Genomic DNA, 18,130 nt, shown 5'->3' on the forward strand with positions numbered 1-18,130 from the left:
CATTGTTTGTAATAGGGAGAAACTAGAAATTACTTAAGTTTATCACAGAAACATGGATAAACAATAGATTATCCACTTGGAAGCATATTGTATTCTCTACTAAAACAGTAGATGGATGGAAATGTATTTTTTAAATAAATTAACAGTAACCTAAAATTGGGCTTATAAATTATAAACTCTGAAATTATAATCATTTGAAAGTATATGCAGATCTACAATTCCTTATTTGGAAATACAAAATTTAAACAGTTGTAAATATCTAAAGATTTTTCCAAAGTTTAGTGAAATCTGATTGAGCTGATATGGGGCTATTTATAGTGTTTATTAATTCTACTTCTTGTGATTATTCATTTTGCTGCAAAAATAGTAATATTTGATTACATATGCTATGTGAGATGGCACTAAGGATGTTCCATAATATACAGTGTATTCACCACATTAGCTTTCTAACATCTAAACATTTTTGAATTGTGAAACAAGTCTGACTAAAAGGATTTCAAATAAGTTATTTGAAAATATCACAGATGGCCGAGCATGGTGGCTCACGCCTGTAATCCTAGCACTCTGAGAGGCTGAGGCAGGCAGATTGCTCGAGGTCAGGAGTTTGAAACCAGCCTGAGCAAAAGCGAGACCCCATCTCTACTATAAATAGAAAGAAATTAATTGGCCAACTAATATATATAGAAAAAAATTATCTGGGCATGGTGGTGCATGCCTGTAGTCCCAGCTACTCAGGAGGCTGAGGCAGAAGGATCGCTTGAGCCCAGGAGTTTGAGGTTGCTGTGAGCTAAGCTGACGCCACGGCACTGATTCTAGCCTGAGCAATAGAGTGAGACTCTGTCTCAAAAAAAAAAAAAGTTTTAATTATAAAATATCCTTTAAGACAACTATTACCTATTAGGTTTTTTTTTAGTTTTTGCTTTTTTTGAGACAGAGTCTGGCTCTGTCACCCTGGCTAGAGTGCAGTGGCATCATCATAGCTCACTGCAACCTCAGACTCCTGGGCTCAGTCGATCCTCCTGCCTCAGCCTTTCAGGCAGCTGGGACTATAGCTGCCCACCTAATTTTTTGTATTTTTAGTACACATGGGGTCTCAATGTTTCTCAGGCTGGTCTCGAACTCCTGACCTCAAGTGATCCTCCTGCTTCTGCCTCCCAGAGTGCTAGGATTACAGACGTGAGCCACTGTGCCTACCCAGCCTATTAGTTCTTATTATTTCATCAATGTGAGGCATAAGTGAAATATAAGTTCAAAGTTTCAATATACTTCTTTTTGTTTTTTGGGTTTTTTTTTGAGAAGAGGTCTTGCTTTATCACCCACTCGAGATTGTAGTGGCCTGAACTTCCAGGCTCAGGCAATCCTCCTGCCTTACCCTCCTGAGTAGCTGGGACTATAGACATGCACCACAATGCCCAGCTGATTTTTTTTTTTTATAAAATATTTTTTTTTCTGACAGAGTCTCACTCTGTTGCCCAGGTTAGAGTGCCGTGGCATCAGCCTAGCTCACAGAAACCTCAAACTCTTAGGCTTAAGCGATCCTCCTGCCTCAGCCTCCCAGGTAGCTGGGACTAGCGGCATGCCTGGCTAATCTTTTTAATATATATATTTTTAGTTGGCCAGTTAATTTTCTATTTTTAGTAGACATGAGGTCACGCTCTTGCTCAGGCTGATTTTGAAATCCTGACCTTGAGCTATCCACCCCCCTGGGCCTCCCAGAGTGCTAGGATTACAGGCGTGAGCCACTGCACCCGGCCTGCCCAGCTGATTTTTAAAAATTTTTTGTAGATACAGGGTCTCACTATGTTGCACAGGCTGCTCTCAAACTCCTGGCCTCAAACAATTCTCCTGCCTTGGATCACCCCCCCCCCTCAAAGTGCTGGGATTATAGGCATGAACCGCCATGCCAAGTGTCAGTATACTTTTTTTTTTCTTTTTTTGATGCAGAGTCTCACTCTGTTGCCCAAGCTAGAGTGCCCTGGTGTCAGCCTAGCTCACAGAAACCTCAAACTCCTATGCTTAAGCAATCCTTCTGTCTCAGTCTCCTGAGTAGCTGGGGCTACAGGCATGTGCCACCATGCCCGGCTAATTTTTTCTATATATGTTTTTAGTTGGCCAATTAATTTCTTTCTATTTTTAGTAGAGACGGGGTCTCGGTCTTGCTCTGGCTGGTTTCGAACTCCTGACCTTGAGCAATCCACCCGCCTCGGCCTCCCAGAGTGCTAGGATTACAGGTGTGAGCCACTGCACCTGGCCTCAGTATACTTTTTAAAGTCCTATCCTACAACATTTTACTTCTCTTACCGTTTTTGACATCTAAGCTGAATTGTAGGGTATTGTGTCTCAATGTTGAATTATTTTAAAATATTATACACTGAAACCTGCTAATAATCTGGGTAAATTGCTATCTTGACCTAGGCTTAAACATATTAGTTAAAATGAGTTAATATTAGTTTATTAATTCCTTTTCTAATATTTGATTTACCAAAATTACTGCTAGTTAGATAACACTTGTTTTTATTCAATGACAGTTTTTGAAGGTTTTAACGAAACTTACATACTATTTTTTGCCTACATAGATATCAATATGATGGATATTCTTACAACACCATCAATGGCGAAACCTAGACAAGATTACTCAAGAACCCCAGGACAAGTGTTATCTCTCATCAGCTCTTTGGGATTTGTGAGTACTTCATAAGAAAAAATTCATGTAACGTGCCCTTTTCATGATTACCACTTAAAATTTAAAATCTCCTTTTAAAAAAAAAGCTCAAAATGGATTTAAATATCAAGGACGTGGAGTTACTTTAACAGTTTGTCTACTTAGGTGGCATAATAGTCTATATATTATACTTAGGTTGTGTTTTTGTGAAGGTAAATCTTTTAGCATTTTTTAAAATTTTTCTCTTTTTAATAGAACACACCAGTCACAGAAAAAAATCAAGACCCTGCAGATGCCCTTTCAACCTTTCTATCTGAAACATCACAGTTTTCTCAAGGGCTCATTTGTCCTATGTCTATAGATGAAAAGGACACTGCCCCTTATTCTAGCAAACTACTAAAATCATGTGAGTATATAAAAAAAAGATAGTTTATTTCATTAAGTGTGTCCTTTGAGGAAAAATATATTTTCAAAAATTTTAAATTCTATTATCAATTTAACAATGCAAATGCAGGTTGAGCATCCCAAATCCGAAATCCAAAATGATCTAAAATCTATAACTTTTTGAATGCCAACGTGAAACTCAAAGGAAATGCTCACTGGAGCATTTTGGATTTCAAATTTGGAATGCTCAACCAGTATACTGTAAATATTCCAAAATCTGAAATCCTAAACACTTCTGGTCCCAAGCATTTCAGATAATGGATACTCAACATTATTTGAACTGTTTGTGGCATTTCTATATTTCATTATATAAATATCATTTCTATTAATAACAAAGATTGTAGCAGATCTTTAAGTCAACAGAATGAAATGTCTAGCTTTTTATGTTGGAGGGCCGCATTAATTTAGCTGTAATCAAATAAGACCATATTCAAGAAACTGCAATTAGATATACTTTAAAATGTACACTATTTTTTAAAAATCTAACTACTATGTACTTAATTTCACAAAATGAAAACTATTTGTTAATTTTGAAGTTAACTAACCTTTGAATGACTTTGTTGTATCTGCTTTTTGTTGGAAAACACTTGAATATTTGGTTGCATCATTGAGGTCCACAGTTTCAGTTGATCCTCTAGATGGGTATTAGTCATTTGTGACCTTAAGGGTGTCTTGATTTGGTTTAGGTAGGAAAATGTAGATTCACAGCAGTAAGTGGTTGAAAAGCAAGAAAGCATTTTTCAGGCCTGTTGCTGAAGGCACGGGTATTCTACTGCATTTTTCCATATTTCCATTGGATCTTTCTTAGCATCACACAATGACTTTAAAATGTCATCTACTGAGAACTCAGTCAATTCCATCTGTAATTCTTTAGGTACCTTGGTAATAGTAACTACATGAGGATGAATTGCTAATTTGAGTGTGATGTCATGATTCTCACAGTCAGTGAAACTTTCATTATATTCTCCAATTACTAGGTCTGTAACAGCTTCGTATTCTTCAGACGATTCACTTATATCATGCTGCTCATCAATGACCTTTGCTAATTGGGGAAAATGTTCAATCAAAATTTCCTTTTGGGCCGGGCGCAGTGGCTCACGCCTGTAATCCTAGCACTCTGGGAGGCCGAGGCGGGCGGATTGCTCAAGGTCAGGAGTTCAAAACCAGCCTGAGCGAGACCCCGTCTCTACCATAAAAATAGAAAGAAATTAATTGGCCAACTAATATATATATATATATAAAAATCAGCCGGGCATGGTGGCTTGTGCCTGTAGTCCCAGCTACTCGGGAGGCTGAGGCAGGAGGATCGCTTGAGCCCAGGAGTTTGAGGTTGCTGTGAGCTAGGCTGACGCCATGGCACTCACTCTAGCCTAGGCAAGAAAGCGAGACTCTGTCTCAAAAAAAAAAAAAAAAAAAAAAATTTCCTTTTGAAGAAAAAATGTTTGAACAAAGATAGCTTTTTAAAAAAATGCTTGGATTTTTTCCACATATCATATATAAACTTAATTTTATCCTGCAAAGATATATTCAATCATTTTTATTTGATATGCTATCACACAGAAATGCTGCATTCTTATAGAAATCTTTCAGTAATTCACATTGCTGATTCTGTTCTTCATAAAATTTAACTATTCTCCCAAAGATAAAATTTCGGCTAACACCTGTCCCTGCAATAGCCAATGCACATTAGAATGATATGGCAAATCCACATTGAATACCTCATAGTTCAACTTTAACATGTTACAAAGTTGATGATGCTGGTGTTCCATTTGAAGGAATATAGTTAACAATACTTATAACTTATTGCAAAGTGTCACTTAAAATAGTAGCTTTAGCACAGAGATTTTGCTGATGGAAGATACAATGAAATGAGAGCATGTAGATCTGTTAATACTTTTTTATCTGTATAATAAACCCTTCATGTTTTCTTGTCATGAAAGGGGCCTTGTGTGTACACTCACTAAATTTACCAAATTCAGTCCAACTTCACGACATTTATCTTGAAAGTCATTGAAGATATCTATTACCTGTATTCTGTTAGCAAGAGTGCCCAAAGTGAATAACTCTTTGTAGCAAAGAAAATCTTCTATAATGACCCGAATGAAGTATAAAACTGTACCGAGTTAATAGTATCAATTGATTCATCCAAAGGGATTGAATGACAAATATTTTCCTTTTGAAGTATTGCATGAAGTTCTGTTAAGTTGAAGCCAAATTCATGCTGCCAATCAGTTATGGTTCTCCTTGAAAGAGGCAGCTGTTTGTACTGTTTACATCACTGAGTGGCTTCCCTATTTTCTCAAATATATAAGCTACTTTATAAGTTGCTTCAGTGGCATTATTTCTAGGTCTTATTGCTGTCTGAAAGAAGTGTCTTTGCTTTTCATCTTTGAATTTCTGCAGTACAACCTTTTGTACCTCTCCCTCTAATTTAAAATATTTGTGGTCCTTATGATTGTTATAATGTTGATGAGCATTAAATTTCTTTAATATTGGTATTGTGGTATCACAAAGCAAGCAAATCATCTTCTCTTTAGCAGACAGAAGATAATGCAATTCCCAATCCTCATTTAAAAATCTGTTTTCTTCCTTCAGCATTCTCTTGGTCTTCTTTGACATGGGCTGTTAGCCAGACAGAATTTAAAAATATTGTCAAGCTGTGCAACTATTCACAAATTACACTTCAAACAGAAACACAGTGCACTGTTGTCAAAACTGATAACCCACTGGTACTCAACTCCCACAAACTCTTGCCAACCAACCAGGTGTGGTCATGGCACCAGTCAGGCTGGGGAAGTTAGAACTGAATCATGAGCATAGTAGCCATCAATTTAGCCCTTATGGCTTACTGATGTTCTAATTGTGTCAGTCAATCTGGAAGGATTATTTCATTGAAACTTATTTTATCCTTTGGCATTTTATATATGTTCATTCTAAAAATAAAAATATAAAAGGTGAACAAAAATCTAATAAAAATAAATTTTGTTCTGTAAAATTTGGATTCAGTCCAAAGGCCACACTTAAGGACCTAGAGGGCCACATGTGGCCTTAAGACCACAGGTTTTCCACCCCTGGTTTAGGTAAGGAGGTATCCTTCAATTGTTTGTAATATAGAATGATCATTGGGTAAATTTCACTGTACTGGGTCTATAGAAATCTTACATAGGGAAGATGTAATATCTGTAGTATTGTGTGTCTTTATAAACTTATTTCCAAAATCTTCTGATGTAGCTTCAATTTAAAACCTGAAGTAAAGATATTTTTGCATATAACAAAAGACAAATGTCAAATAATAGAAGTGAGTGGGACAGACTTATATTTATATAGTACTTGACTTCACCCTTTTTTTTTTTTTTTTTTTTTTTTTTTTTTTTTTGAGACAGAGTCTCACTTTGTTGCCCGGGCTAGAGTGAGTGCCGTGGCGTCAGCCTAGCTCACAGCAACCTCAATCTCCTGGGCTCGAGTGATCCTTCTGCCTCAGCCTCCCGGGTAGCTGGGACTACAGGCATGTGCCACCATGCCCGGCTAATTTTTTATATATATATCAGTTGGCCAATTAATTCCTTTCTATTTATAGTAGAGACGGGGTCTCGCTCAGGCTGGTTTTGAACTCCTGACCTTGAGCAATCCGCCCGCTTCGGCCTCCCAAGAGCTAGGATTACAGGCGTGAGCCACAGCGCCCGGCCTGACTTCACCCTTTTTAACTCAGTGACAGTCAGCAATTTAGTTTTCTGAACTCATGTTCTTCATCTGAAGAGTGTGAATAATGCTTTGAAGGGTGATCATTGTTGTTTTCATAGATGTTACTTCATTTTGATTTCAATTCTCAACAAATCTGTACATATCTAGGATGTGTATGTAGTATTGCCTCCTTTTCACTAATGAGAAAACTAATATTTGAAAATATTTAATTATACACTAGTAAGTGGGTAAGGCAAGCCTTGATTGCAAATATAATTCTTTGTCTAGTGAGCCTTTTCCTCCAAATTCAATGTCTTATTTCTTCAGTCAAATTATATGACTGAAAAAAATACATAGCTTTGATAAACGTGATTGATAAAATATGAAATATAAAGATGTTATTTTCTTCAGGAAAAATAATTGCATCTTCCTCAGTCATTCTTTAATCTTGTGAGAACTAGGTAGGGGTAAGGCATTGTGCTGGCCACTTGAATGGATACAAAAATGAATAAGAGAGGTTCTGGCCTCAGAAGAACTTGTAATTTTATGGTAAGAACAGGTATAAAGGGATAACAATAACAGCCCTATAAAATAAATGCCACAAGAGGAACACCAGAATGCAACATCATAAGTGACAAATGCTAACTGGGAAGAATCCAGGGTGGTTGTAAATAGAGATTCAATGACAGCCAAGCTGGGCCCAGAAAGGGAAGCAGGATACATGGCTACATATCCATATGTACATATATGGCGTAATCCATAGCTGCACAGATAGTGAAAAGGCGCTTTTCGGATAGAGGCATGAACATATGAAAGTCTATTCCACCTTCAGACATTAGACACTAAATATGATGTGTGGGAAAGGGAAGCATGTGCAGTAGGAAAGGAATCGTGGCAGGGAGATGGAGAAGGATCAAGTGTCGTTCTAGGGATACTAAGATTTAAGCTATAGGCCGGGCTCGGTGGCTCACGCCTGTAATCCTAGCTCTCTGGGAGGCCAAGGCAGGTGGATTGCTCGAGGCCAGGAGTTCGAAACCAACCTGAGCAAGAGCACGACCCCGTCTCTACTGTAAATAGAAATAAATTAATTGGCCAACTAATGTATATAGAAAAACTTAGCTGGGCATGGTGGCGCATGCCTGTAGTCCCAGCTACTTGGTAGGCTAAGGCAGGAGGATTGCTTGAGCCCAAGAGTTTGAGGTTGCTGTGAGCTAGGCTGACACCATGGCACTCACTCTAGCCTGGGCAACAAAGTGAGACTCTGTCTCAAAAAAAAAAAAAAAAAAAAAAAAAAAGATTTAAGCTATGGAAAACAGGGAGCTATCAGAAGTTCCAAAGTAGGAAATGGGCTAATATCAGCGATCCAGAAAGAACTCATTAATAGGCTGGGCGCGGTGGCTCACGCCTGTAATCCTAGCACTCTGGGAGGCTGAGCAGGGAGGATCACTTCAGCTCAGGAGACCAGCCTAAGCAGAAGGAGACTCTGTCTATACTAAAAATAGAAAAATTAGCCAGGCGTTATGGCACATGCCTGTAGACCCAGCTACTCATGAGGCTGAGGCAGGAGAGTCGCTGAGCCCAGGAGTTTGAGATTGCAGTGAGCTATGATGACACCACTGCACTCTACCCAGGGTGACAGGGTAAAACTGTCTCAAAAAAAAAAACAAAAAAAACCCATTAACAAATATATAGCATGCACATGACATTAGATTAGACACAAGCTCCCATGTAACTAGTGGGAGGCAGCTGAACAGTTTAGTCAAATATGAAGGTCGGTGTCCAATAAATTTCAGTAATTCCATTGACAGGATTTGTGTACCAAAAATAAAGTTGGATTAGATGGACTTAGATGACACCATTGAACTCTAGCCCAGGCAATAGAGTGAGATTCTATCAGAATATTTTAAAAAGTGCTATAAGACTAAGAATTCCCTTGAGATTATGGTTTCCCTTTTGGGAAAAAGAAAATGAGATACACAGATGTTTTTATATATGCACAAAATCATTATGTCCACATATTATGTTCTTTAGTAAAAGCACAATTGTCTTTTTGTGTCTAATTGTAAATTGAGGAGCACTGTTTTTAGCACCATTATTTATTTATAATGATAAAGGGACAGATATCATATGGATGGTGCTACCTGACTGTACTGGCTCGCTCTCAGCCAACTTACCATTACTGATTTGCTTTATCCAGTAGTATTAAGAAAACCCCTATGGGTGTGTATAATTTGCACTTGTAAGCACATAAACTTTAACATTACAGTCAAGCTAGTTTTAATTATCTACTACTTGAATTGAGTTAATTTAGTCACATTCTAACCTTATATAGCACATCTGAATATAGTTGTTTTTTTTGTTTGATTGGGTTTTTTTTGAGGGGGGAGACAGTCTTGCTCTGTTGCTCCAGCCAGAGTGCAGTGGCATCATTGTAGCTCACTGCAACCGCAAACTCCTGGGCTCAATTGATCCTCCTGTCTCAGCCTCTGGAGTAGCCGGGACTACAGGTGTATGCTGCCATGCCTAGCTAATTTTTTAATTTTTTGTAGAGATGGGGTTTCATTCTTACTCAGGCTGGTCTTGAACTCCTGAGCTCAAGTGATCCTCTGGCCTTGACCTTCCAGAGCCCCCCCCACCCAGGCTGTCCTCATTTTTACTATACAAATGTTAATAGGATTTTATTTTGTTCTAACTGTCTAGCAGCATTTATATTTGTAATAATTTATGTATCTAAACATAATAGGAAACATGCCAGAAGCACCTGCAGCCATCCTTGTGGACTAGATAGTGTTTACAAACAAATAGTTCTGTTATGTAATACCTAATACTTTCCCTAATTATCTGTAAAGATTCAGGTTCAATAAAGAACTAAGAAAGCTGTGACATAAGCTTCAACATTTTCTTCTCCTAACAGGTCTTGAAACACTTGCCTCTAACCCAGGAATACCTGTGAAGTGTCTAACTTCTAATCTACTCCAGTCTAGGAAAAGGCTGGCCACGTCCAGTGCCAGTAGTCAATCCCACACCTTCATATCCAGTGTGGAATCAGAATGCCACAGCAGTCCCAAGTGGGAAAAGGATTGCCAGGTTCGACGGAAATTTATGTTAACCAAAACCAATTGTGTATGTAAAGTGAGCGATAGAAACTCTACACCTTTTCATATAAATTCCATAAGGAAATGAAATTGTTACATGTATGGCAGTCAAGGTATTATCAAAAATTTCTCATTTTCCTATACATTCTGTTAAATTCTTTTGAAATATTTCATCCAGTTGTGAAATTGTTCTTGTTTGATTGAAATCCTGGTAGTAAATTGATGGTAAATGTTTGGCTTCTAGGCATCTAGGTGCACTTGACTTTTTAAAAAATTCCCTACACGTTATAGACATTAGCTTGTTGATTTTGTTTTGTTGTGTTTTTAACCTATATCACTTTAAAACTCATACTACTTCTTTCTGTACTGTTTTCTACCAGTTTCTTGTTTAATGGAATGGTAATTTTTGGATCAGAAATGACTTTTAGACCACAAAAGTAATATGAGTGTGCTTTTAAAAATGTCTATTCTGAGGAGATTGCTTGCCAAATGAATGGATTTACTTGAAGTTATATCATTTACATATTATGCTTTTGCTTTTTAAAAAATTATTAAAGGTAATAGATATTAAAGGCTTTGGGAACTAAAATTTAAAATTATAATAAGATCTTCATAGAATACTGATGAAATAATATAAGATTAGAATAATGTTAATACACAAAAAATAAATCTTCCATTTTTAGCCAGGCACAGTGGGGAATGCCTGTAGTCCCAGCTACTCGGGAGGCTTAGGCAGGAGGATCATTTGAGCTCAGGAATTCAAATCTAGCCTGGGCAGGATAGTGAGGCCCCTGTCTCTTAAAGTGATAAATCTTCTATTTGATAAAATAATTTATTTATTTATTTTTTTATTTTTTATTTTTTTTTTTTGAGACAGAGTCTCGCTTTGTTGTCCAGGCTAGAGTGAGTGCCGTGGCGTCAGCCTAGCTCACAGCAACCTCAAACTCCTGGGCTCCAGTGATCCTACTGCCTCAGCCTCCCAGGTAGCTGGGACTACAGGCATGCGCCACCATGCCCGGCTAATTTTTTTTTTTTATATATATATCAGTTGGCCAAATTAATTTCTTTCTATTTATAGTAGAGACGGGGTCTCGCTCTTGCTCAGGCTGGTTTTGAACTCCTGACCTTGAGCAATCCGCCCGCCTCGGCCTCCCAAGAGCTAGGATTACAGGCGTGAGCCACAGCGCCCGGCCTGATAAAATAATTTAGATTCTATTTGCTTCTCATTCTTAGTAATAGAATTTACTTCATTATTGTTAGTTATTTGTATTTTATTTTATCTTTTTTTTTTTTGAGACAGAGTCTCACTCTGTTGCCCAGGCTAGAATGCCATGGTGTCAGCCTAGCTCACAGCAACCTCAGACTCCTGGGCTCAGGTGATCCTCCTGCATCAGCCTCCCAAGTAGCTGGGACTACAGGCATGTGCCACCATGCCTGGCTAATTTTTTCTACATATTTTTAGTTGGCCAATTAATTTCTTTCTATTTTTAGTAGAGACAGGGTCTCACTCTTGCTCAGGCTGTTCTTGAACTCCTGACTTTGAGGGATCCGCCCACCTTGGCCACCCAGAGTGCTAGGATTACAGGCGTCAGCCACTGAGCCCAGCCTGTTATTTGTATTTTATGAACAAGGTCCAATTTACTTAGTTAAGGCAGGGTTTGTCAATCTTTTTTCCTTTTCCCTTTATAGTCTGTAGTATAAGTAACACATGCTGTAGGATAAAGAGGTTTTCCTTAGTTCTCTTATTACACCTCTTTCCCATTGAAGAAAGCATATTGTATACTTCAGATTATATACAGCTTTACTTCTTCCTCCTACTTCTACACTCCTGAGGAAGTCAATGATCGGATTATCCCAGTGTTTCTCAAGTTACGATCAGAGGAGTGACCATGAGGGACTCTCTGATAAGCCTTATACTAATCCCCAAATGCATCATTTTCTGTGCTTGCAGATCAGTGAGTTATAAGTCAAGAATTTCCTTTTTGCTATTATAAGTGCTTCTTATTATTCCTAAGTTAATGATAGTTAATAAAGTTTGATATTCACACATCAAAATAGGCACTAGGAAAGTTTACTGAAGACTCACTCTACTTAAGTAATATTGTAAAAATCCTGGTCGTCATGTATCGGTTTACAATATTACGTTCAAAGTTCTTATTGCACATGAGCACCTGCAGATAGCTGGAATTCAGTTTTCAATAAAAGCATTTTGTTATTAATGCATCATCAGTTCATCTTGTTGACAATGGATTTTAATTTCTGCTATTTTGGGTTCGTAATTATAAATTACTGTCAGTTAAACTTCATCTTCATCAGCTTGGTTTTATTATACTTATATGAAGTGTAACATGTCTACAATGACAGTATTTTTGGTCTATGATTTTTCATTGACTAGACTTCAAGCCCTGTGCATTTTACTATTCAAAACAGAATCATGCACTCTGGGAGGCCAGGGTGGGTGGATCATTTGAGCTCAGGAGTTCAACACCAGCCTGAGCAAGAGCAAGACACCGTCTCTACTAAAAAAAAAAAATAGAAAGAAATTACTTGGACAGCTAAAAAAATATATATAGAAAAAAATTAGGCTGGTGTGGTGGTTCATGCCTGTAATCCTAGACTCTGGGAGGCCGAGATGGGAGGATTGCTCAAGGTCAGGAGCAAGACCCGAGCCCGAGCGAGACCCCGTCTCTACTAAAAATAGAAAGAAATTAATTGGCCGAGTAAAAATATATATACAAAAAATTAGCTGAGCATGGTGGCACATGCCTGTAGTCCCAGCTACTTGGGAGGCTGAGGCAGTAGGATCGCTTGAGCACAGGAGTTTGAGGTTGCTGTGAGCTAGGCTAACGCCACAGCACTCACTCTAGCCTGGGCAACAAAGTGAGACTCTGTCTCCAAAAATAAAAAATAAAAAAAGAAAAGAAAAAAATTAGCTGGGCATGGTGGCACATGCCTGTAGTTCCAGCTATGCAGGAGGTTGAGGCAGAAGAATTGCTTGAGCTTAGGAGTTTGAAGTTTCTGTGAGCTAGGCTAATGCCACGGCACTCCAGCCTGGGCAACAAAGTTAGACTGTGTCTCAAAAAAAACCAAAAAACAAAACAGAAAAACAGAATCATGTATACCCTTACTGCAAAGCAGATATATACACATAATGTAGTCTTGCCCCCAAATTTGCCTGAGTAGGTTGCCTGTTAATTTGTCCTGTTTGAGTAACATATACTACACTATCAAAATAAGTATTTTAGATAATTGATTTAAATTTTAGACTAGTGTTTCATCCAAAATAATGTATATGAGCTTATACTGTAATTGTTTATATTGCTTTTTAATTCTCTGTTATGATCGTTTATTTATTCCATTTGAAAGTAAAAATAGGTAACATAGTAGTTTATGGGGTCATTTATCCTATTTTAGTGGACAGTGGTTAAAAGGTCAAGGAATCTCAGGTTTATATAACTTTAAAAAGTATTTTTTCCCCTCTTAGGGAAGTGACGAGGCATTGGGCTCTACACAGAGTTCAAATACCATTGAAAAGTTATGTGCCACATCTACAAATGCCATCGAAACCAAAAGTTTCAACAAAAAGGATCTTGAGTTAGCCCTTTCTCCCATTCATGACAGCAGTGCCATTCCTGCGGCTGGAAGCTCCTGTGTAAACCTCGCTAAAAAATGCTTCCCTGGAGAAGTTTCTTGGGAAGCAAGAGAACTGGATGTAAATAATAGAAACACAGCCACTGACACAAGACAGTCTGTTTTCCATCAGGCACTTGAGTGGGCTGTAGATTCTGGTGGTATGTCTGAAGAGCTCCTTGGGAGAAGAAGTTTAAAAAGAAATTTTGAGTTGGTTGACTCCAGTCCTTGTCAGAAAATTATACAGAATAAAAAAAATTGCATAGAGCATAAGCATAGTAATGATATGATAGTTTGTTATACAGATCCAAGTACAGGTTTAACATCAGAAGTCCAGGACCTTAAGCTGTCAGTACATAGAAGTCAACAAAATGACTGTGCTAATAAGGAAAACATTGTTACTTCTTTTACTGATAAACAACAATCACCAGAAAGATTACCTATACCAATGATAGCAAAAAACCTTATGTGTGAACTGGATGAAGATTGTGAAAAGAATAATAAGAAGGACTGCTTAAGTTCCAGTTTTCTATGTTCTGATGATGATAGAGCTTCTACAAGTGTTTATATGAATTCTGATTCATCGTTACCTGGAATTTCTATAATGGAAAGTCCATTAGAAAGGCACTCCTTAGATCCAGATAAAAACATCAAAGGGTTCTCCTTTGAAGAATCAAATATTGAAGATCTAATTATTGTATCACCAAATTGCCAAGAAAATATCTTGCCAAAAGTTGTTGAGAACCCTGCTGTTCAAGACAGTAACCAAAAAATGTTAGCTCCTTCTTTGGCGGTATTGAAAACATTAACCTCTAAAAGAAATGCTGTAGCTTTTCGAAGTTTCAACAGTCATATTAATGCATCCAATAACTCAGAACCATCCAAAATGAACATTACTTCTTTCGATGCAATGGATATTTCATGTGCTTACAGTGGCTCATATCCCATGGCTATAACCCCTACTCGGAAAGGAAGATCCTATATGCCATATCAGGTATATTATAACTTTCTAATACTTTGTTCTTTGGATTCTGGGAAGTAAACTATTAAGACAGACATTTGCCTCTCACCTAGAGTATGTGGTAGTAATCATATAGTTTTGTTCTCTTTGTTGAGAATCTATGGATTGTTGGAAGTTTTCATTCAGAAAGATAAAGCTAGTAGTAAGTTTGTTTATTATTTTTAACTACAATGCCTCTTTCTATAATATTTGTGTAGCTCTATATACTTTTCAAAGAAAATACAGTCACATATTGTCACTTGATCCCAGCAATACTATGAGAAACGAAATTAAAGACCACTCTTCCTTACTGCTTTTTAAGGACATATTTAGGTGATCTCTTTTCTTTATAGAAAAAAAGTTGAGGCCGGGCTCATCTCTACTAAAAAAAAAAAAAGAAAAGAAAAAGAAAAATTAGGTGGTGTCATGGCACAAGCCTGTAGTCCCAGCTACTCAGGGAGGCTGAGGCGGGAGGGTTACTTGAGCTCAGGAGTGTGGGGTTGCAGTGAGCTATGATGCCACCACTGCACTCTACTTGGGGTGACCTAGTGAGACTGTCTCAAAAAAGAAAAAAAAGTTGAAAAATACACATTTCAAATCTTGGTTTTATTTTCTAAACCTTTGCCAACCCAAAGTTTCCTTTTTGTCTTCTTTTGGAGAGACTTTATAATATAAAAAGTGTAAACCCTAAATTTAGGTTATGAGACTTGGGCTTTCTATCCAGGACTTACAAAAGTGACTTACAAGTCCCTTAACCTCAGAACCTGTTTTTCCAACTGTCCGTAGGGGATAATTGTACCTGTCCCCCTGGCCTCACAAGAATGTTCTGAAATAACAAATAATCCTAAAAACTTTTAAATGCCATTTAGTTCAAGGGATTATTTTTATTTAGTTCTATCTTATGTATTATCCTAATCAATCATTTGTCAGACATAGCCTTTCTAAGTGGCCCTTCTTAAGCTTATATTAATCCATGCTATCAGACATTTTACTTGCAGATTTATTCATTGTTTCTTACATATCCATATCTTATTGAAATAATCAATGTTATGTAAGGTATTAAACTTCATTGGACATAAGGACTTTTTCATAATTATAACTAGTTATGAGTCCATTTTCAAAACTGTTCAAGGATTTGAATACATCTTTTATGCCTACCAGCCTGTGATGTAGCTTTTTTGATTGTTTCAGCATTGCTGTTCATTGTAAAAGGAATTAAGGTATTTGTTGTCTCTTAAACTCTTTTGCATTAGCATACCCCAAATCGGATCATGTCAGGAACTCCATACCGAACTCCAAAGAGCGTGAGAAGAGGGGCAGCCCCAGCCGATGATGGACGAATTCTAGGGACCCCCGACTACCTCGCTCCTGAGCTGTTACTAGGCAGGGCCCATGGTAAGGCAGCACGTCTTGAGTTTTTTAAGTGTTCTGTATCACTACATTATCTTTTGAGGTAAAATGTCTTAAATTTCTTTGGTATGTACATTACCCAAGGTAAAAGAAAGCTAACTCATACAATACTCTTTTCTCATATATATAGCATTTATTGTAGGAAAAGGAAATAGAAATGACCATGGCTAACTTTTTGAATATAAAAGACTGAAGGACATGCAGTCATTTGTCCTTTGCCGTCTGGTTCAGTCTCAATGATCCAGAGAAGCCCCCTGGCACCCACTGTATTGTCTTTGTTCTAAGTGTTTCTTCAGGTCTGTAATAGTTTGGGTTCAGGACTACACTGTTGGGCCTAAACTTCTCTTCAGTTTGCGAAGCGTAATCCTGTTTAGAACTTATTCTCACTTATGTTCCCACTAGAGGGTCAAACTAGAAACGAACCATCCTTGGAAAAAGAGCAAATGAAAAGGGCATTTTCACCTATCTTCTTTTCTTCCCTATCTCTCTCTGAAAAATTTTCCCCTCCCACATTGTGCAATGAACTGTATTCGTTTCCTATGGATGCCATAACGAAGAGCTACAAACTGGGTGGCTCAAAACAAAACTTCATTGCCCATAGTTGTGGAAGGCAAAAGTCCAAAATCAAGGCGTGAGGCCAGGCACGGTGGCTCTGGATTATGCCTGTAATCCTAGCACTCTGGGAGGCCGAGGGAGGTGGGCAGATTGCTCGAGGTCAGGAGTTCAAAACCAGCCTGAGCAAGAGCGAGACCCGTCTCTACTATAAATAGAAAAGAAATTAATTGGCCAACTAATATATATAGAAAACATTAGCCAGGCATGGTGGCGCATGCCTGTAGTCCCAGCTACTTGAGAGGCTGAGGCAGGAGGATTGCTGGAGCCCAGGAGTTTGAGGTTGCTGTGAGCTAGGCTGACGCCACGGCACTCTCTCTAGCCTGGGCAACAAAGCGAGACTCTGTCTCAAAAAAAAAAAAAAAAAAGAAACAAAATCAAGGCATGGACAGGCATGCTCCCTCTGGAAGCTGCAGGGGAATCCTTCCTTGCCTGCTCTAGCTCTGGTGGTTTGCTGCTGTCTTTCATGCTCCTCGACTTGTGGGCGCATCATTCCATTTCTCTCTCTTTATGTGGTGTTGTTTTCCCTGTGTCTCTATCGTCACATGGCTGACTTCTTATAGGGACACCAGTCATACTGAATTAGGGACCCACCCTGCTCCAGTGTGTCTTCCCCTTAACCTAATTAATTACATTTACAACAGCCCTACTTCCAAATAAGTCACATTCTGAGGTATGGGGGTTATGGACTTCAACATACCTTTTTTGGGGGGAAGGAGGCACAATTCGACTCATAATATGAACCCCTTCTACATACTGATGTTACTCCCTTTTCTTTGGGCTTCTTTCATGATCATCGGTTTCATCCTCCCCACCCTGCCTCTCACACACCTTCTGTTTTTATTTCTTAGCTGGCTTTTATCCTCAACCTGAAAATAAGTTTCTAGCCTTTTCTTCTCCCAATTCCTAACTTCTCAAAGGTTGCCTCTTTCCTTTGCCTGATTATTTTTGCTCTGGCAATCTGACCGTAACTTCTATTCTTTGACTGAATCTGTTCTTAATGGGCACCAATGGCGTCCTTATTATCAAATCTAAGTCTGTTCTCTGTCTCATTCCTCTGACTTCTATTGCTGCTCCTCAGTTCCTTTCTTGTCTCTTCTAAATATAGTTCTTCGAGATTCTGCCCTTGACCCTCTTTCCTACACATGCTCCCTGTTCATCTCATCACTCCTATGACTTTACTTGTCACCTCCAAGTTGAGGATTCCCAAATCTCTGTTTCTAATCCTGACTTTCTCTAGGCAGCAAATACACGGCCAATCTGCCTACCCAGTATTCTATTAATACTACAGAGTATTTCTCAGTATTCTACTCAGTATTTCAGATGTTGCATGTCAAAACTGGACGTGTTATCCAGCTTGCTCTTCCTCTGTTCCCTATCTCAGTTCCACCATCTTCATGGTGACACAGTCATCCCTATATCCAGATTTTACATCCACCTAATTAGATCCCTATAGCATTGCTCCTTTCCTTTTGTTGTCACTGTTCTCTATAAGACCTCATCTTTCTCTTTTATTATTCTAATGGCCTTCTATCTGGTCTCTTCAACTCCATTCTATTTTCAGTAATCATTGCCACCAGATTTTTCACCAGCCTC

At 38.2% G+C, this 18,130-nt stretch overlaps 1 protein-coding gene across 1 annotated transcript in view; it reads left to right on the plus strand.

Annotated features, from left to right (window-relative positions):
• The window catches only part of MASTL (microtubule associated serine/threonine kinase like), a 38,982-nt gene that overhangs the window by 12,503 nt on the left and 8,349 nt on the right, over positions 1–18,130 (plus strand). The window contains exons 5-9 of the mRNA XM_012777302.3: positions 2,577–2,683; positions 2,918–3,068; positions 9,702–9,874; positions 13,367–14,506; positions 15,766–15,907. Of these exons, the coding sequence (XP_012632756.2) occupies positions 2,577–2,683; positions 2,918–3,068; positions 9,702–9,874; positions 13,367–14,506; positions 15,766–15,907 (1,713 nt within the window). The remainder of the gene's footprint in view (positions 1–2,576; positions 2,684–2,917; positions 3,069–9,701; positions 9,875–13,366; positions 14,507–15,765; positions 15,908–18,130) is intronic.

This window comes from Microcebus murinus, chromosome 25 (assembly GCF_040939455.1).
Source record: "Microcebus murinus isolate Inina chromosome 25, M.murinus_Inina_mat1.0, whole genome shotgun sequence".
In the NCBI taxonomy this organism is placed as follows: domain Eukaryota; kingdom Metazoa; phylum Chordata; class Mammalia; order Primates; family Cheirogaleidae; genus Microcebus; species Microcebus murinus.